This window comes from Lampetra fluviatilis, chromosome 34 (assembly GCF_964198595.1).
Source record: "Lampetra fluviatilis chromosome 34, kcLamFluv1.1, whole genome shotgun sequence".
In the NCBI taxonomy this organism is placed as follows: domain Eukaryota; kingdom Metazoa; phylum Chordata; class Hyperoartia; order Petromyzontiformes; family Petromyzontidae; genus Lampetra; species Lampetra fluviatilis.
In genome coordinates, this window is record NC_136308.1 from 4,477,823 (window position 1) to 4,499,187 (window position 21,365).

Genomic DNA, 21,365 nt, shown 5'->3' on the forward strand with positions numbered 1-21,365 from the left:
CGAGTCAAGATGCGAGCGCCGGGCCGGTGAGTGCGCGGTGACACGTGGGTCGGGGGTCAGATGCTCGTCGCTCGGTACCTCGAGCTCACGCAGCAGCCCCGCCTGGCCGCACGTCTGCAGGTCCTCCAGGGCTTGCGACCAGTACGCGTCCTCCCGCTCGCCGTCCAAGCGCTCGCAGCTGCCGGTCAATCTGCAGGGCACGGCCGCTCTACATTGATTCGTGTCATGGCAGCGGGAATGTTGCGCGCTTAGTCTGCCACGTGGGACAAGCGAGGCCCAGAAGCTGGGCTACGAAGAATGGAGGAGGTGGACGCGGGACCGACCGATTTCATTCCTTACACCAGGGCCCGTGTCACGACTGGCAGAGACTGCGTTGTTTATGTGTCTGTGTAAATAGAGCGAGGAAACTCTTACGAACGAAGAGGCGATAGTTGATGAGACTTTGGGCTGTCTGGACCAATATTTACGAACAATTCGGAACTCTGAACCGGTTTAAATGACCACACTGTTTACCAATGATGGCAGCAATGATGATGGCGTTGACGTTGAGGTTGCGGGGGCAGACCGCTGTTGATCCACCGCACTGTGTACCCACCCGGACGTGTGCCGCTCCCACTCGTCATCGCCGAGCGCCCTCTCACAGCCCCGGGGTCGCGCGCCGCCGCCGCCGCCGCCAGGGGACTGAAGTCCCCGGTTTTCCTTCCCGTCCCTCGCGTCCCGCGTGTCCCTCGCGTCTCTCCACGTCGCCGAGTGCTGCGGCAGCCCCCGAGCGGAGCCAACTCCGTTCCCTGTCTCAGGGGGGAAAGGGGGGTGACCCCCGGGGGGGAACGATCGCGGGCGGCATCACAATCATACCGTGGGGAGAGGATCAACGTGTCCGTATGCATGTTGAACTTTAGGGTGCTACTCGCTCACAGCACTTGCCCCAACAGTCTGTTGAGGCTATGAGGGGGGCGATGTTTGTCTCTGTTGAATTTCTTTTGCACGGTGCGTAGCCAACTGTGCTAAATCGGAGGTGCATCACCACGTATGGATACGATTGGCGTGGAGAGTGCGGTTTTCCAGAAGAACTCTCCCGTGCCGCGTGGCGAAAGGAAACTCATGAAAGGAGGCGGCGCCGGACCTCGCCACGGTGTCGAGATGTTAACTACCTCGCCTGGTACACAGGAGGTCGTGGGTTTGATCCCGACCATGATGCTTGTATATTTGGAGTTTTCACGTTCTCCCCGTGGTCACGTGGAATTTTCTCCAGGTCCTCCAGTGTTTCCCTCCATATTTAAACTCAACGTGCGTTACAGCATTTGGCTGCTATAAATGTCGACGTGTTGATAAGCCGCTTCGTTCACCTATCATTTGTGGTTCGGTTGCTTCTGAAAAAAGAGCTATATAGTTCGGTGGGCCTCACGTGGTAAAAAAGAAAAAGTAAAAAAAAATGTCAACCTTGCGTGCCGTATCCACTGTCCGTGCCCGAGCCGTCCCACGAGCCAGTGGCGCTGTCCAGGCTCGGCACAGCGCTCAGCAGCTCGGCCATCTTGGCAGCGCGCCGCACACTGTCCAGTTCCTCCTCCTCGTCCTCCTCTTCCTCCTCCTCCCCGTCGCTGCCCTCGGCCAGGGCGCCCGCGCCGCCCGTCAGCGCGCGGTAGGGGCCTGCGCATCGGTGGGAGAGTTGGCGGCCTGCTCGAGGTGGTCTCTCGCGTGCAATGCCAGAGCCGTGCTTTACGACGGACGTTGGGACGAGAGCTGGCCACGTGGCTCAGAGGTCACGGCGCTGAGCCCCGCACCGCTGAGACACCCTGCGCTCGAATCTAGATGCTAGCCTCCGATTACAAGCGGGTTCTCTCACAAGCGCAGTGAGTTGATGGTCTCGGCCCGGTCACTAAATGATAAAAAAAACGTGATAATAACTTTTTCATCTGGACTCAATTTGGCTAAATTCCAGCTCCGAGTGAGAGATTGACTGCCAAGTGAAGAACAATTATCCCCGTGTGCAGACGATTCTCTCACACGAAGGGTCACACTCCGAACGAATTCCGCACTTCGCCTTGTGACACGACACCCGCCGATTGCGCGATCGGGATAAAGTTGGGACTGGCGTGGGGGGGGGGGTGGGCACTCACGCTCGGCGAGTTTGCGTATGCGCAGCGTGACGGTCTCTCCCGCCGTCTGCAGGAGGCGGATGGCCTCGCTCAGCGGTTTCCCCTTCAGGCCGACGGCGTTGATCGCCAAGATCTGGTCTCCGATGTGGATGGCTCCGGTCCTGCGACGCAGCGCGGGTTTCAAAAGGCCCGCGATTGATATTTGCAGCATTTTTATAGATTTTTTTTTTACTCCTCAAAAAGGCAAAGATCCCCCGTGTAGCCTTAACAGACTGTAGGCAAGTGCTGTTAGCGAGCACCTATAAGGGCCGGCACGGCACACGAGGGGGTGGGTGGTCAACACCACGCCCGGCCGCCTTTGTCTCCCCAGTGGCGGTGTTGGCACACCGCACCAAGTACTCATTTGAGGCTGAGTCGACCTAGGGGAGGCCCAGGCCCGGTTCAGATCATCGTCACTGGTGTTGGCCGTGAACGGGAATCGAACCCGGGTCGCCAGGTACATAGCGCAGCGCGCTAACCGCTACACTACGGGTGAACACACACGGACGGCCATCACGTGCGGACACAGGCAGAAAGACAAAGAATCCTTATCGAACACTCCTTGAGCAAATGCTGTTAGCGAACACCTGTGAAGGTCGCCAAAGCACACGAGGGGGTGGGGTGGCCATTACTATGCCTGGTTGCCTTTGTCTCCCCAGTGACGATGTTTGTACATCGCATCAGGTACTCCTATGGGAGGCCCAAGACCGATTCTCACACTACTGCTTCCCACACATGCACACACACAGGCAGGCACACACAGCAAAGTTACATGGAGTGGCAGGTTGAAACGCAGCTGCAGTGAGATTTCACATGCCGTGCATTTTGTAGAAGAGCATTTTGTACGAATTTGTAACAACCATCCATCTGTGCCGGGAGACACTGCAGAAACCATCAGCAATTTCTATAAGATGCTTGAAATCAGAATCTTTATTTAAACTGGAGGAATCCGATGAGCTATGAAGCTCTTTTTTAGAGATGTCCAGTAGGGGACGGCTCAGAAAGTCACAAGATATATATCGGCTGAACCCCAAACACCTTACCAAACACAATTTTCCTTGCACCACTGCCCTCGTCTCCCCATCCCTAGCGGCGATAAGCAGCGCTTGAACCATCGCCAGAGCTGGTGGACCTGTGGGAAAATGCCGGATGAGGCCTCCTCCTGAGTACCACCCTCCCCTCCCCGCGCCCACCGTCTCAGATCCTGGCACCTAGGGACAACCCACCCCCCCCAGCAGCTGCGGCCACTGCACCACGACCCCTCGCGACCTCCGCGGGGGGGCCCGAGCGGCAGCAAGTACCGTTCGGCAAGGCCGCCGGAGGTGAGGCCCGAGATGATGATGGGGTCGAAGGGCTCCTCGGTGCCGGAGATGGTGATGCCGAGTGGCCCTCCGTAGCGCTTCAGCTCCACCGTGTAGCTGATGGCGCCCGTGCCCTCCAGCTCGTCTGCACGGTCGGCGGGTCGAGAGGAGGAGAGGAGCGACGGGGTGAGGTGCGGTCGCCCCAAGGGAGTTCATTCGAAGATCCGTTCCTTCGGGCCCACGCAGGTTTTTGTAGGCCCTTGTTGTGAGGACTTGGCAAGAAAACTTTAAAAAAATGCCAAATTTTTACGAAATTATATTTTTTAAAAAAATGCAGGCATACATATACATATATATTCTGAAATGCTTTGTATATTAATCGATATTAATCACGTAATAGGCTTTTACCCTTTAAACTGGTACAAAAACTGACACCTTTATACAAGGCATCATGTTTGCAATAACCACAACACAAGCAGTCAAAATGCAAACATAAAGAAACAACTCTGATAATGATAATGATATGCACTGTCCTTGAAGTTGATTGGTCCACACCCGAGACAGCTTTTCTTAGAGCCTAGTCTCCATTGGTGTTGGATCAGATGACGCCAAAAGGCGTATTAATCACACCTCCGATACGTACGGTTGGCTCCATACGGTGCGAAATAAGTTCAACATACATACGTAACATTTAATAATTTCATTATTATTCACCCCATACATCACGTGTCGAGCTTCGTTCAGTTTTCTGTCACAGCAATAACGAGGGCGATACAAAGTAAAACAAATCCTCAGTACACGCCCGAAGACGAACCGAGACCTGAGTTGTCGTCGTCCTTGCGGATCTTGAGCCGCACGAGCTCGTCGCCCTGCCGTAGGATGTGAGCCGCGTCCTCCATGGAGCAGTGGTCTAGACGGACGCCGTCGATCGCCAGCAGCTGATCGCCCGGCTCCAGAGTCCCCGTCCTCACGGGGAAGCGACACCGAGGTCAACGATTTAGACAGCCTGGTCCGACGATCAACCGTGTCCCTCAGCATAGACAAAGCCTGGTCTATCAATCAACCGTGTCCCTCAGAATAGACACAACCTGATCTATCAATCAACCATGTCCCTCAGCATAGACACAGCCTGGTCTATCAATCAACCATGTTCCTCAGCATAGACACAGCCTGGTCTATCAATCAACCGTGTCCCTCAGAATAGACACAACCTGATCTAACAATCAACCATGTTCCTCAGCATAGACACAGCCTGGTCTATCATTCAACCATGTGCCTCAGCATAGTTACAGCCTGATCTATCAATCAACCATGTCCCTCAGCATAGACACAGCCTGGTCTATCATTCAACCATGTTCCTACGCATTGTTACAGCTTGGTCTAACAATCAACCATGTCCCTCAGCATAGACACATCCTGGTCTATCAATCAACCATGTTCCTCAGCATAGACACAGCCTGGTCTAACGATCAACCATGTCCCTCAGCATAGACAAAACCTGGTCTATCAATCAACAGTGTCCCACCGCATATACAAGAGTTGAGTCTAACACTAAACCATGTCCCTTCGCTTACATATGCTTAGACCAGGCTGGCCAAGCATATGACCCACTTCTCTTCCCTCGCACTGCTCGGCTTTGGGATTCCCTCCCATCGTCACTATTCCCAAGTTTTAATGAATCTTACTCAATTCAAGAAACGTATCGACTCTTATCTATCGCTGCTTCAGCAGTGTTGTCTGTTGCTAGCTGCTTGGAATTTTGGCATTTTGGGTCCAGCATGCCAAAAAAAACCCAACCCTTATAGACATCCAAACTTAACATCACCGTTACCGACCCACTTAGGCTGGGCAGCGAATCACACGGCGGCTTAAGCCGCGGGCTCACCGATGCGCAACGCTGCCTTTCTTGACGTCGGAGATGACGAGTGGATCGCCCGCCTTGCGGTAAGCCGGTGCTGAGAAACCACCACAAGCACCACGAGTGAGACGGGTACGAGGAACTGAAGCCCCCCCCCCCTTCTCTCCTCTACCCTAGTGCGGAGAGCGGCTGGGTGTTGACAAAGCACTAGAGGAACGGCTGAAATGTTTGAGAATGAGAGAGGGCGTTTAATAAATCGGTGCCCTTCACTGATGTGCGGCCCCCCGACAATACACAAGGAGTTAAAACATCCCCCACCACCATCATCACCGTGCTGCTGTCAAACCCAATGGTTTCAAACGTGTGGCGGACCTCACGCTGACAATGTCTTATCGGCGAAAGTGGCCCCTGTATTGGCCATTTGTTCAGCTTGTTTTGAAGGCCCATCATCTTTGGGCAGCAATGGCATAGCCCTGGTCTCATATTTGAAATGTTCTACAAGTAAATGAATATCTTTAGTTACTGCCTTTTGTCAATCCACTGCTGGATGAAGGACCTCCCCATGCCACGGGGCGTCTATGGGCGTTATGGGTTTGCCGTCACATGCAAGCCACTCATTATATTGGAAATGGCCAAACATCATCCACAACCCTCCCGAAAAGTGTAAATAATCACATACGCCGGTAAGCACATTATTGCGTTTAAGAGCATTATTCATTAAACGGCAATTACTTAAATGAAGTCAATAAAAATATAAATGTATTGTATAACTACATTGGGGTGTTCTTACTTCAAAACATGATTTTGCTCCCCTGATCCTCATTAAATATACCAACGCGTATTTGTTGATGATGTATTAAATCTGGGCGCAATGGAGGCAAACGTGGTGAGTTCACCATACCTATCAACCCATACGGTTTACCCCATATTCTTGTACAGGGTAATTGAGTTTTCAGGTGCATACGGCGTACAGCCGTTTCAATACGGGCACAAAAAATGTGTCTATTTGTTTGCATTTCTCCCTTGCGATGGGACTTTCTAGGATGAACGCTGAGATTTATAAGGGCACCACGGGGTGACCAATAAGGTCTGAATTGGTCTGTAGTGAGGTAGGGCACTGATGAGGGGTTGACAGGTTTGATTCACTGAGCTATGAACCCAGTGACCTGAGTCCGATTCCCTGCCACGGTTAACAATCACTGGTGAGTGGCATGTGCACCGGTTCTACCACCAGCAGAGCTCTTCACCAGCAGGCAGTGACCACCAGTAGCAAGGTGAAGTATGGTCAAACAACCCCCATGACGGAGGCCTTCATTCAGCAGTGAACTATTAAAGGGCTGTAATTATTATTACCATTAGTATATGGATGCAACAAGAATGCTGGTAAAATCCTAAGTAATCCACATCTTATATTTAAATAAATGTAGGAGATGCGATCAGACATTGAACACAAATCTTTGGCCAGCTTCAATATTCAGCTCAGACGTGGAAATTAAACTGTATCAGCACAAGGGTCCCAATTAAATGAATAGAGTTGGTTTAATATTCAATCAATCACGAGTGACCCTAGCCAGAGTTCACTTAATGGGTACTCTCGTTAAAGTTAACGAATGCTAATGGATAAAATTTTCTTCGCGCATGGAGGCGTAAACGTCGACTCTGCTCGTCATATATATATATGTTTTCGTGGCCGTATCGTTTACAATGCGGCAGTTTGGCAACTTTGATCAATCGACTAAAACACAAATCGCAATAAGACTACCGCTTGCGGAATTGATTTTGTGGAGCTTTCATTGCAGCTCCTTTGGCCAAATGGCGTGATGCCTTTGGGTGGCAATGCGGACTTACAGCTGATGGTGATTCCCAGCTCCACGCCTCTCCTCTTGGGCAATTTGACGTGGAACGTGCCGCTGCTGGGAACGACGGACTCTGCATTCAGTGGGCGAGCGGAACAGCTGATTAATGGACGGCGTCACAGTGGCTGTTTCATTGCTTTCATGGCTTTATTTTGGTGATTTTTTAAACGTTTTTCGGTTTGGCCATGTTTGTTTGTTGTAGTACAGAGTTAGACTGATGGACTTAATCTAAGTTGTCTTGTGGTTGTTGTTGTTTGACTTGCATCCCACTGGGATTTTTGCACACAGCGTTGGTGTACGGTGCTTTCTCTGCAATATTTTGCTGTCTTTTCTTGGATTTTCTGTTTGCACATAGTCTTTTTAAGATGTTTTCTTGTTCATGTTTTTGTTTTTTTTGTTTGTTGCGGTTGCACTCGATTCAAGAGCCGAATGGCTCACAGGGCTATACCTAATAAATGAAAAACTTGAAACTTCTCCCCCCGCGATTAGCATGGTTGGCCACGCACAGTGCAAAAGAGGTTCAAGAAGACGTTCAAGTTCAGCGAGTGTCCATAAGTGAATCGCCACCCGTTTTCCGACTTTTCCATGACCACTGAGAAAGCAACCAAGCAAGCCGGCCTGGGTCCACGAGCCAGCCAAGTCTGCGTGGCCCACATTTCCATGGAAGGCGTAAAAACTCAGCACCCCGGGACACTCTTGAAAAACAGTGCGACGGCACGGGCCCAACGCAGATGCGCAATCGGCAGTGGGCCGCACTTCGGTAAACTCTTCAGGGCCGTGTTGGGGTTTTTGTTTTCCTACACAGTGGAATATTTCAAAAAAAATATATAAATCCTCGTCATTCCTTAACTTAACCCAAGCATATATTAACATTCGTTTCAAATAAGCAATTTTGGAGGGAAAGGAGGATTTGGGGGGACAGGGGGGCGGGCGGGCGGGTGGGAGGGGTTGAGACTACGGAACCGCATTGCTCTTTAAGTGTTCGTACGAAAAAACGAGCACGGATTTCTCACGCTCGCGAAAACGTGGCATTGGTGACCACGTGCTTAGAAGGCAGTTGCCCATTCTCTTCTGCTGCCCCCATTGTCTGGAACTCTCTGCCTCCGTTCACCTGCGTGCTGTCGATTTCCCTGCCCTCCATTCATGTCCAACCCTAAGACCTTTTCTGTTTTTCGCCACCGCCTGCAACCGTTTCTCTCTACATTAAAAACACGCCCATCATGTCGGTACAACGTCTTAAGATGAGGTCACATTCAGGAGCTATGTATGTTGAACTTCTGTGATGCCGTACATAGCCAACCGTGCTGAGATTGTGCCTCTGCTGAAGCTTTAATTGCACCCGAAAGCTCGGGCGTCCAACTTTGCAAAAAATAACTTTTTAAAGTGTCTCGCAGGCTTGTGTTTGAGTAATGGCTTATGCTGAGCCTTGCGACGTGCATAACTCTAACCCAGACTGTGAGCTACAGATCAGTGTGGGAGGACGTCTTTAAGAAAATGCTTATAGTGAGACTTGGGAGTGTACATCAATCGAGAGCACAGGTTTATAATAAATGTTACGAAGCATTCCTGAAACACATCAGTGCCGGAAGAGGGATGGAGAGATTAGCTTTTAGTCTAAAGCATCGTGACGAACCGCGGCACACGTGTTTGTGCGGTTACCGACCATCAGGTGCGGTACACAGCATGTGACATGTTCACGCGTGAATTAATTAAGAAGATTGCTAAACGCAGAATGCTGCACCGATGTGGTGGAGGGGGTGGGAGGGGGCATAAAGGCTGTGGCTTGAGAAATGGCGTTTCACAGGAAACAGCTAATCAGATACTTTGTGCTGAGAGGCGGTTAAGGTAGGGCTTATGCTAATGCCCGGAGATTATAATATCAAGGGCCATAGATAGAGGGGTGAGACTGGGGGGCTCAGCCCAGACAAGAAATAATGCAGAAAAAAAAATCCATTAATATTTAATTTGGTTTTCATTAGATCAGAATGTTATTTCCTACAGTGAGGAATTAAAAAGATATCAGTTCCAATGCTATGAGACATCCATCTCCATAGCGGAGCGAAATGTGAGAAAATTCAGAGCCCTTATTATAGATAAGAGGCACATGAAGGCGCGCTTCAGAGGCAATTCTCCGATATCACTTTTCAGAGGGCATTTCTATAACAAAGTGGCATGAATTGCTTCCTGTGAGGGTTCCAAGTGGATATTTTTTCATCTCACGACACGCTGATAAGCACAGCTGCAACAGTTTGAAAAGACAAAAAAAGCGAAAAAACACAAAGTGAGCATTGTTGTTCAAATTGAGGATGTGTTTAAGAGTCTGGGACAGGCCTCAGACTGTGCTCACTAATACTGGCCACACCATCAACTTCGTTCAATATTTATCCCACGCGTCGCATGTCAATACCCCTCTAAGCCCATGCAATAAAAACATACATACGAGGTTAAATATAACATCTTGAAAACAAAAATATTCAGCATCAGTCCGTTTCCATCAGGCATTGTTCACAGATAGTTTGAAAAGAGTTAGTCTTGACTCATCGAAGCGCCGTGTGCCATGAACATGGGGCATCGAAGTTCAATTCCCTCCACAGCCCACAGCAGTGTCGAGCGATATCTGAACACACCGACACTGACTGGTACACGTTGAAGCGTGGACAAACAAGTCATGGGGAGCACTTCATCCAGCAGTGGAATTACAAAGGGCAGTAAATAATCAGAATTTAGAATTCCGTTACGCAGGTAAAGGTGCAGCCCTGCAATTGCTTGCTCATGCCACTGCTGGCTGAAGGACCTCCACTGGAGGGAGCTCCAGAGAGCCACTCTAAATGTGTTGTGGACTGGCACCTTCTCAAAAACCACTTGGACCACTTAGTTGGTGCAGCTGTGTTGGGAGTGGTGCATAAGCATCAATAACAACAACATTACACGGCCGCCCGAAAATAAAGATCTATATAATTGATAACGTTTTGAGCAACGGCCCTTCTGCATGGCATTGCCATGAGCGACTTCCTTATCATCATCATCTATGGAAGCAGTCAGGAACAGCAGCTGTGTGACATCATCACGAACATCATCATTGCCAATATATGCATCAGCAAAAATTCAACCATTTATATCGTCATCATCAACACCATTACTAGCTTCACCGATAATATACCGTTCTAGTTAAGGCACTGTCACTGACCAAATGTTTCTTTGTTACTTTAATCGTTGATAACACTGGTCAACAAAAAAAATAATTTCTGGCCTGGACTTTTGCAGCTGTTTTAGACTAATTTCAGGGTGCTGATTCCAAATCTGATCTCAGATTTGCTCTATCACATCTAATTTTATGCTATCGGCATACCCCATTTTCATTGATTTTACCCGAAATTAACTCTTTCACTTATGATTGCAAGTTGTTGCGAGCCAGTGACTGCTTTAGTGTCAAAATACGGTGCTGTATTTTTAGGATAGTGTGTTTATAATATCATTTTATGTAGATATCCACATTCATTTAATATTTTTCTTCTGCAGTTTTTATTGAAAATGCAATATTTGATATCTCGCAAACCTGATGTGATAGACAAAAACTGATGCCAGATTTAGAATCAGCACCCCAAAATTACCTTAAGACCGTTGGAATACCTTATGCCAGAAAAAGTGTGTTGACCAGTGTAATCCGGCGGTAAACCCCCGTGGCGCCGGCGTGGGGCGCGTTCACAGCAGCGCCCCCCAAACAACCCCAACCCCCCGCCCCCCCCCCGCAAGGTCGGCGCTCACCCGCGACGTCGAACTCCATCTGCAGGCGCGTGCGGCCGCCGGCCGCGGCCTCCCGTAGCAGCTGGTGCACCTCGTCCAGCGTGGCCTCCTCCGTGGGGACACCGCCCACGGCAAGCAGCCGGTCTCCCACCTGCAGCACCCCGCATCTGCAGCGTGCGGCACAAACGGATGTTGTCGCCGGCCTTCCACTCCCTTCTCAAGGTCAACTCAACCTTAATTGAGTAGCTGACGCAGCCTGCGAACATCGGCGCTAGAGAGACGAGATTCAGTTTAACACGTAGGCGTTTGCGACCGATATTATCCATAACAGAGATTTTTGGGTTAGATCGCGTGAATATAAATGTGTCGTTAAATCCGCCACCACCCGACGAACAAACTCGAGTTGAAAATGTTGTGGGTTTACTCTCCAACACACCGGTGTGCTGTACTAGTAACGAATTGGCCATGTTCTGTTGACATGACAAACCTTACTAATTGAGCTGTGTCGGGTGGTGGCTGGTTTAACGACACATTTATATTTACGCGATCTAAACCCAAAAAAACTCGATTGGAGACAAAATTGTTCCCCGCGTGGTTCCGGCCTCACCGTCCCCCTCTCCTGCACCGTGCTGGCTTCAGGTCGGCACCGGCTAACAGCAACCGCCACAACGGTCTGCGGATGCTTCATTTCTCACGGAAATATTTTCCCGGCCATTGGCAGACTGAAATAACCCCCCCCCCCCCCCCCGTGCCTGAGTGGCCACAGCCCATCGCTAAGAGGTCAAACGGACGCGGGCCTGGGCCGGTTGACCTAACTCAGGGGTCAGCAGCGTTCGGTTCCGCAGCCACACACTGCTCTCTAAGGAGAGCTTCGCGACGTTATTTGTGAAGGACCGCCACCCTCTCGCATTCACCACACGCATTGCGGCTCTTGAAATTTTTAGTTTTTTTTACTTACCAAATTCGAAAAAAGAAAGCCTCTTCCTTGTTATGTTGGTTGCCGACCCCTGACCTAACAGGTGGCGGTCCCAGATGACAAAGGTGGTTCACAAGACAAAGCCCTGGCCGCAGCGTTCGGCCTCAGTCTGCGTCGTGCGGCGTTACCGCACGGTGCTGTCACGTGGTATCACATGGTGTTGCCGTGGGGTTTCACACTGTGTTGCCGTGCGGTGTGACATGCCGTTGCCGCGTCGTGTCACATGGTGTCGTCACGTGGTGTCGCACGGTGTCACATGGTGTTGCCGTGGGGTTTCACACGGTGTTGCCGTGCGGTGTGACATGCGGTTGCCGCGTGGTGTCACATGGTGTCGCCACACGGTGTCGCCGCACGGTGTCGCCGCACGCCGCCGGCCCCCGGTGCCTCACCGCTCGGCGGGGCTGTCGGGCTCGATGAAGCTGACGACGGGGGGCAGGTTGAGCACCTCGGTGCTGAAGACGCCGCCCTGCAGCTGAACGCCGAGGCTGCCCAGGCCGTCCCCGTACAGCACCACCTCCATCACCTCCGCGTGCACCACCTGCCCGCCGGGGCCCAGGCTGCTCGACGCCAGAGACACTGGGGGGCGGGGGTGGGGGATGACGGGGGGGGGCGGTGAGCCTTTGCTGATGCGCAGCCAAGTCCGGCCAGCGTGACAGCCACTAACGAGGCGAGCCGTCGCCTCCCGCGACTGACCTTAGCACAAAGCGAGAGACACCCTCCCACAGACGAGGGTCACAATTAACTCGGGAAAAGGGGGGTGGGGCGGATGAGGGTGGCAAGGGGCTTCGAGTCAGAAGAATAATAATGATGACAGCAATAACGGCAGCGGTTGCTGCTGGAATTTTCCAAATCTGAATCCGATGAGCTATGAAGCTATTTTTCACAGATGTCCAGCAGGGGCGAGTCAGCTTCATCATCACCACCTTCATGATATCCATCATCACGAGCTCAATACCACTAGCAACATCACAACTACTGCCATGATCATCACTATCATTATAATATTCATTCCACGCCGCCTCGCTGAGTACCACGCATCTCGGCCGAGCCTCCTAAGGGTCAGGCACGGTCAAAGGACCCCCGAAACCTTCCACGAGAAACGGGGCCCTGGGTGTGAGTGTGGTACGCAGGCTGGGTTTTTTTATTATTATAGGAGCCCGGTACAGAGCACAAACCACGACGCGGGGGTCTCACACGAGCTCTTGAAGTCCTTCTTGCGAGCGCGGCGACGCACGGAGGCACTGCGCGAGCCCAGGGGCAGCGTGGCGCGGCCCAGGCTACTCGGGTGGAGCGAGCTGATGCTGTGAGCGCTCATGGAGGTCGGAGAGAACGTGGCCGACACCATCGCCACTGCGCGAGGGGGCGATGGGGAGACGGGATGGGGGAGGGGAGGAGCGGGGAGGAGAGGGGAGGGCAGAGGATGGGGGTGAGAGTAGCACAGAGAGAGAGAGACGGGGAAATACAGGGAGAGACCAAAAGGACAGACACACGGACAGACACACAGAGACGGGAATGCCAAATAGGCAATGAAGCAGAACTACACCAAGGCAGAACATTTAACAAATGGACAAACAGATGGATATGTGGATGGATGGGAGACAGATCGTTAGGAGGCAGAGTGATTTACAGGCATGACAATATACATATAGATGGGCAGACAAGAGCACAGAAGGATAGACAGATACAGACAGACAGACAGACATACAAGAAAGCAGGCAGGTAGCCAGGTATATATGATACAGGCAACCAAATTAACAATACAAGCATGCTCCACAAATTATATGCATGACAAGCACATCACGGCAGCATGAACCAAAAAGGTTATTCATCTCATCACTTGACACACAGTTAGATGGCAGCCTCACATCAACAATCCTCAGCGCTCTTCCGCAGTAAAGGTGGCCGAATGGTTCAGAGGTCAGGGCGCTGAGGGACCTGGGTTTGAATCCAGGCGAGTCGTCCGCGATTAAACAGAGTTCACAAGCTCAGCGAGTCGATGGCCTAAGCCCAGTCACCCACCAATGTCTGGGCAAGAAACCGTCACGTTAAATGTGGTTCTTTACTTAACTTGGCTATATTTCAGCTTTGAGAATTAAAAACTAATGCCATGAACATAAGTGCCTGTGGCAAGGTGCGGCGGGAGAGTGCTGGCGTGTACCGTGTGGACCAGAGGTCGCATCAGTTCGGTATCCTTTAATTAATCGGGAGATGGCAATAAAGCCAGTGAGGCACGTGAAACATCGCCTCTTTTGCAAAGGGGGCGACCCTGGGGGGGGGGAAGGGATCTCAGATCTACTTCCGTGACGGACACTTCAGCGGACCGTTCTCCAACACCAAGGGTTGCATTGCTCTGCTAGAGTCCCGAATGCGTTAGTATTCATCTGAGCCCATGACACCGACAGGATACAATTTGGGGGGGGGGGGGGAGACAACAACAACAACTCTGAACAGAGTCAGACATTTCTCACGAGAGCGCAAAGCGACAGTGAAGAGCAGCAGGCGAGAGTAAGGCAGAGGAGGGCATTTACTGGAGTGCAGTTGGTGGGACGGGGGAGGAGGAGGAGGAGGAAGACGATCCCTCACTCGGCCGTCACCTGGGTGGTAGGTGTGGAAGTGGGAGGCCCGTGGGTCCCAAGAAAGGTGCCTCTCACTCTTTTGCACCTTCACTGCAGCCGCTCCCCCGGACAGAGCGGAGAGAGGAGCGGCGGAGGGTGGGTTGAGGGCGAGGGAAGGAGCGGGAGGGGGGGGTAAAGGGGGCGGTGAGGAAGGGGAAGAGGAAATGGAAGAGGGAGGGGGGACAGTGAGGAAAGGCGGCCTTAGAGCCGAGATGCCGGACGAGCGAAGGCAGAAGTTTGCAGCGAGTGAGAAGGGGAAATGAAAGTTGAGAGGCCGACTGGAAAATATATGCTTAGAGAGACCGCTGCGTTGTATGCTGCAACACGCAGAGTCTTGTTTCCGTTTGTGTCTGTCTGTCCGCGTCTGTCTGTCTGTCTATGCATGTGTCCATCCATGCAGCTATCGGCCCATCTGTGTGTCCGTCCATCCAAATGCAAGTCCGTCCACATGTTCATGGTCTGTCCATGTGTCCCTGTGGCCATTTGTCCTTCAATCCATGTGTGGCTGTGTCCATACATTTCTATGTCCATCTATCAATCCATGTGTCTGTCCATGTGTCAATCCATCTGTCTATCTGTCTATCTGTGTGTCTCTGTTCATGTGCCCATCCATTTCTATGTCCATCTATTAATCCATGTGCTTGTCTGTGTCTGTGTCCGTGTGTCCATCCATCTATATGTCCAGCTGTGAATCTGCATCTTTGTCCATGTGTCAATCCATCTGTCCATCTATCTATCCACGTGTCTGTATGTGTCCATCAATCTGTATATCTGTTTGGCAATCTGCATGTCTGTCGATGTGTCCACCTATCTCTCTATCTCTGCATGTGTCTGTGTGTGTCCATCTATCTTCATGTACGTCTGTCAATCCGCGTGTATGTCCGTGTATCCGTGTGCTTATCCATCGGTCTATCTCTGCATGTGTTGCTGTGTGTGTCCATCAATCTGCGTGTCCGTCTGTCAACCCGCGTACCTGTCCACGTGCCCATTTATCAGTCCGTCCATTCGACCTTTCGTCCGCACGTCCCCCCACGTGCTCACCCCGCCCTCTCACCTTGCTCGGGCCCCTTGAGTGCGAGGCGCGTCTGCCGGATGGGCAGGATCTCGAGGCGCACGTTGTCCGTGGCGCTCGCCAGCAGCTGGGTGGCCTCCAGCAGCGAGCAGTGCTCCATGCCCGTGCCGTCGATGGACAGGATCTGGTCGCCCGCGTGCAGGGCGCCGCACCTGCGGGTGCCAGCGGCGCAGAGGGCACGGCAGAGGTCGCAACCGGGTACCCGATACCCGTACCCTACCCGATACCCGGCTACCCGTACCCGGCCGGGTACGGGTACGGGTACCCGTTTGTGACCCTGGTGCGGCCGGGTACGGGTAAGCCGTGAGTCACTGGTGAGTAACCGTTCGTCACTCATTTCCCAACGTCTTGTCTCTTCTCACAATTCAAGTTCCTAGAATCAACCCACCCGCGCCTGCAACATGGCTTCATCCCAGAGGTCGCAATCCGGTACCCGTACCCTACCCGATACCCGGCCGGGTACGGGTAGCCGGGTATCGGGTAGGGTACGGGTACCCGATTGCGACCCTGGTGCGGCCGGGTACGAGTACGGGTAAGGAATCAAAACCCGTTTGCGACCTCTGGGGCACGGAGGGACAAGCGTGGGCGAGCGAGACGTCGTTCAGCGGCATCGCTTTTCAGACTGTTGTTCTACGTACATGGGGGCGCCACGGTGGTGAGAGATGTTAACTACCTCGCCGGGTATGCAGGAGGTCGTGAGTTTGAGAGTTCTCTCTCTTCCCTGTGTTGGCGTGGGTTTTGATCCGGGTCCTCCGGTTTTTCCCTCCACATTTAGCAGCATGCGTCTTGAATATCTGGCTGTTATGATTTCCACGTCATAAGCCACTTCGTTAAGCTACCATTTGTGGCCAGGTCACTTCTAATAAAGAACCGTACAGCTCAGTGGGGGCCTTACATGGTAAAATAAAAAGTTTAGTTTCACGTACGATGAGCACAGTTGGCTACGAACGGTGTGAAAGTAGCGTACTTATCTCTTTGCTACCGCTCCCCACTGCTGACATACATACACAACGACAAAGATACCCCGTATAGCCTTAACAGACTGTTTGGGGTAAGTGCTATTAGCGAGCACCTATGAAGGCCAACACGGCACACGAGGGAGTGGGTGGCCAACACCACACCCTGGCGGTGTGGTGGTTACACACTGCAACACGTACCCATTTGAGGTCAAGTCGACCTAGGCGAGGCCCGGAACCGATTCATATAATCGTCACTGGTGTTGGCCGTGAACGGGAATCAAACTCGGGTCGCCGGGTTCGTAGCGCAGAGGCCCTAACCGCTACACTACCGCTCATACGCACACAGAGACACACAGAGACACACAGAGACACACAGAGACACGGACCTCTCGGCCACACTGGCTGGGCGGATCTTGTCGATGATGATGGTCGGCTTGTGCAGGTGCCCGGGGCTGCTCAGAGACACTCCCAGGCTGCTGCCCGGTGTCTTGGCCACCTCCACCAGCAGCGGCCCCGAGGCATTGGTCACGGAGTCTGAGACACACAACACCCGGTGGTGGGCGAGGAACTCTCTCTTCTGGTGGGCAGTGTCCGGGGCTGCGGGGCACTGCACCGTGCTGTCATTTCGGATTCAATAATTCATTTTGGGACCTTTTTTGCCAGCATCAAAATGATGCAAATGTGTGGTAGAAAGGACGCTGAAGCCAATCGTGTAGGGGCTGACGCCAACCTGTTTATTCAGGGCTTACGCCTAACTCGGGGGAAGTGGTTAACACACAGAGTGTAATTAACTAATCTCCCCAGGGGAAAAGTACTGGGAGTTCCCTACACCCCACCAGGCTATCGGGCTCTTCCCACAGCACTGACCGAGGGTTTATCCAACTCGGCCAGCCGGGTAAAGTAGCCCCCCTTTAGCCTGCCTCTCTACCCTCTATCCCGGAGCCCCCTACTCCCCTAACACTCACTCCTCTAACCCACGGCGAAGACCCCGTCCACGTCACGGGTCTTCCCTCAAATACCCCGGGTGGCATGACGTCACTTTACCCTGCCGGCATCCCCCCCGAGGCGAGTGTGATCTGACGTCAGCACTCCACTCCTCAACAAAAATATAACATTTGGCCTTTCTGGCAATAAAACAGGTGTTAAGATGTTCAAACACGAAAAAGAAACCAATTTCAGGCATCAAGTCTGCATTAACCACACATTCTTGTGGCAAAACATGCAAACCTGCACACCCTTTGTAAACACAGTTCACCGCTGCACATACGTACGTAGAACTTCTTTCGCACCGTACGTAGGCAAACCGTGCGAACACCATAGCGTGCTTCAGCCGAACCGAACCTCACAAAAATAATATTCAGGGCCTACCTTGGCTCCTCCCACCCTCAAGCAGTATATATACACAAGGACTGTTTTCTTGGAATTTCTCTCACTTGATACAGCTATCGTGCTGTGACGGTTTCACCTGAAGACGGAAGCTTGTGTTGCCTCCGAAACGTCGTGATTTTTATTTTATTTTACTTTTATTAATTTTAATTTTTTTTACCTACGTGACTTTACCGAAAAACCTAAGAATATGAATCCTTGCAGTCACGAAAGCTTCAAATCTAGAATTAACACCACCGTTGTTGTCGTTTAGTTGTTGTTATTGATGGCACCACGGGAGAACCTCCGATGAGCAGTTCGCTACGCACGGCGCCGCGAAAGAAGCTCAACGTACGCAGGTACAGAACTCGCTCGCCGTCGCCCCCTCGTACCCATGATGGAGACGTCGTACTCGATCTGCAGCGTGGCCTCCTGGCCGCTTTCGCGCAGGATCGCCAGCGCCTCGGCGTGCGACACGCCGTGCAGGCTCATGCCGTCCACGTTCAGAAGCCGGTCGCCCGCCTTCAGCGTGCCTTCCCTGCGGAGGCGGCGGCGGTGGGGGGAGCGGCCGCGCAGGAGGGAGGGAAATCACGCGGCGGCGGCGGTGGCTTTCTTTTTAGTTGCCCAAAAATCAATTACGGACGAGATAATTAACAGTCCATTAGCAGCACCTAAACGCCAATCCATTAACGATCCTTATTAAAGTCGCAGCTTATTTCGCGGTACCGCTACGTCGTCCGGTAAACCGCCCGTGAAAATTAGCGGAAACTGTAGATTATTGCAGGTTTGTTTCCATAAATTACGCACCGTATCCCGTTGTACGCGTGAGAGGAGGGATTATTTTTTTGTTCAGATTATTTTCTGCATTTTATTTTAACGGAGATGACTATGGAGCCTTTTCAGAGGGTCACAAGCTGCTTGAGCTGCTGGAAAGCATTGGTCAGGATGGTTTGTGATAAACTGATAGAAACATATGTGGACAGACAATCTTTTAAAATGTATTTTATTTAATTTAAATATAATCAGCTAACCTATACAGCTATCTTTAAATGCACGTATGTATGAGCATCCTACTGGGCTGCTCCACCAATTTCAAGGAATGTGGGGTCATTTGAAGGCTTACAATATGTAATATATGTAAATGAGGCCAAAACTACTAACACACTTGACCTTTGACCCAATAATTCAGCATAATATCCGATCTACCATTTACAACAGCCTGATGGGAGACAAGAGGCCCAGTTCAAACATCATACAATGGGTAGACATGTTCGGCTGCCGAGGTGTGTGTGTGTGTACGGTTGCCGCCTGTCCGGGTTTGACCTGGAAAGTCTGGGAATTGGCATCCGTGTTTGGGTGGCAGAAATGGATTTGTAACCGAGATCTGGTGGTGGTAATGTAACTTGCCGACCTGCCCCTACTGGACATTGGTGAAAAAGAGGTCCACAGCTCATCGTATTCCTCCTCCAGTCGAAATAAAAATTCAGATTCTGATGTGTTGAATTTTCTGACCGTATGCTCTACTATACTGCAAAAGTTTGATAACAGACCTTGGCTGACTGAGAAATACATCTGCGTTTGGTCTGAAGTGGAAAAGGTGGCAACCACTCTATATGTACAATGAACTTTTTTTGCACCGTACGTAGGCAACCGTGCTAATCGGAGGTGCGGGGGAAGGACAACAAACTAAACACAAAAAGCAGTTCTAAAGAAATTAGTTTTCAATCTAGATTATTTAAAAGGCATAGTTCCAGTGGGCTTCCTAATATTCGGACAGAAGAGGGTTCCAGAAATCTGCAGAAGCACATCTGGAAGTGCGTGATGCAGTGACCGTCTTTGTTCGATAGCCAGCCACAAGCCGGAGTTCGCGTGACGGTGCGTGGCGGTGCGTGACGGTGCGTGACGGTGCGTGACGGTGCGTGACGGTGCGTGACGGTGCGTGACGGTGCGTGATGGCAACTCACCGGTCGGCAGGACCGCCCGGTCTTACGCACGTCACCAGGATGGGTCTCGACTTGTGCCTCTGCTCATGGGCGCCACCTGTCCCACCGAGTCATACCACAACACCGAGTCATATCACAACACCGAGTTCTGCCACAACACGACGCCCCTTGAACAATCACTGTCATCGAGGACTTCAGCAAGAGAGGGAGGGGTATGGGTTGGTTCAAAGGTGCAACTTGAGCTTGAAAGTGAAATAGAGCAATTGAAAACAGGGCCTGACCCCTCCATCAGAGCAGCCAAGTGGCCCAAGGGGATATATTTTGCCAGTGCCACGGGCGATGTACGCACGACAGGACCAGCGTGGGTGATTTACTTTTAAATTTACCAAGCCGTAACTACTGTACGGTCGAAAAATATACCGCATGTTGTAGTAATAGGTTTTTACCCTTTTTCTGGCAACCAAAACTGACACCTTTATTCAAGGGATCATGTTTGGAATAACCACAACACAAGCAGTCAAAATGCAAACAAAAAGAGACAACTCTGATAATGATATGCACAACACCGAGTCAAATAAAAATATACTGAATGTTACTTACATGACTCTTTGGTTCTTTCGGGACGACCGCTTGTTGTTGCGATCGAAACGTCGTGATCTATTATTTTTCTACGTGACTTTACCGAAATAACCAAAGAGTATGGATTCCTTCAGTCACGAAAGCTTCAAATCAAGGTTACTTACATTATCCGTAGCAATTAAGGCTGCGACAAGATTAGGTCAAAGGAGGGTACACAAGGCTCTATCAGCGATTTTTGTGTGGGCCAAAACAAGCCACTATTAGGTCAGATAAAGCAGCTACGGCCAGAAATCTGGGCCCCAGACAGCGAATATAAGAGAGCAGCATCTACGGATGGTGGAGCATGAATACATGTTCAGGGGCAACAGCTTGCTGTTGCAATGAGTCTGCTTACTCTACACAGCTCACCATTGTTATTTGCACCACGATTATAGCACAAAGCTATCACAAAACTATGTTGCAAAGATGGGTATAGTCTGTAGAAGTCTCACAGCAGAGAGCAATTTTGCTACGCGTTAAAAAAAGTCTTCAAAATTTCGCAAATTAGGACCGTAACACCTGCGCACGTACGGGCCATCTCTCGTTTTAGTATGACAGTCACATGCTCTCAAACGTGCACGGTGAGCCAGGTTGCACGTATGTGCGGTTAATCAACCCGCGGTATTAACCAGGTTGGCCACCGAGATTGAACCGCCAACCTTTGGAACAAGCGGCAAACGCGGCGAGCGCACGGCCGTGTCACCACTCCTCAGTTACCGTCTTCAAGCGGCGCGCGTTACGCCGTGCATGCCCCCCTGAGCCACAGCATCTCCAGTGGCCTCACACGACCTTCTCGGAGGGAGAACGAACACTTGCCTCTGATGACGAAGCCAAAGCTGTTGCCTTCCTTGTACAGCGTTATCTCGATGGTCTTCGCAATCACTCCAGCAGTGCTGTCAGGCGCTGGGAACAAAACAACAAAC

At 51.4% G+C, this 21,365-nt stretch overlaps 1 protein-coding gene across 12 annotated transcripts in view; it reads right to left on the reverse strand.

Annotated features, from left to right (window-relative positions):
* LOC144944306 (glutamate receptor-interacting protein 2-like) overlaps positions 1–21,365 on the reverse strand; it is a 209,150-nt gene that overhangs the window by 51,576 nt on the left and 136,209 nt on the right. For 6 of the 12 annotated variants that reach the window (XR_013639573.1, XM_078872351.1, XM_078872355.1 and 3 more), the window contains 17 exons: positions 21,259–21,345; positions 19,846–19,921; positions 18,274–18,419; positions 16,903–17,050; positions 15,540–15,709; positions 14,399–14,536; positions 13,065–13,220; positions 12,260–12,446; positions 10,916–11,061; positions 7,143–7,223; positions 5,322–5,391; positions 4,251–4,402; positions 3,437–3,581; positions 2,118–2,257; positions 1,441–1,647; positions 596–788; positions 79–190 (listed from right to left, as the gene is read on the reverse strand). Coding sequence is in view for 11 of the 12 variants with exons in the window: in XM_078872351.1 (XP_078728477.1) it covers positions 79–190; positions 596–788; positions 1,441–1,647; positions 2,118–2,257; positions 3,437–3,581; positions 4,251–4,402; positions 5,322–5,391; positions 7,143–7,223; positions 10,916–11,061; positions 12,260–12,446; positions 13,065–13,220; positions 14,399–14,536; positions 15,540–15,709; positions 16,903–17,050; positions 18,274–18,419; positions 19,846–19,921; positions 21,259–21,345 (2,354 nt within the window). In the remaining variant the exon portion in view is untranslated. The remainder of the gene's footprint in view (positions 1–78; positions 191–595; positions 789–1,440; positions 1,648–2,117; positions 2,258–3,436; positions 3,582–4,250; positions 4,403–5,321; positions 5,392–7,142; positions 7,224–10,915; positions 11,062–12,259; positions 12,447–13,064; positions 13,221–14,398; positions 14,537–15,539; positions 15,710–16,902; positions 17,051–18,273; positions 18,420–19,845; positions 19,922–21,258; positions 21,346–21,365) is intronic. The other 6 variants (XM_078872358.1, XM_078872350.1, XM_078872359.1 and 3 more) reach the window with 4 other exon arrangements.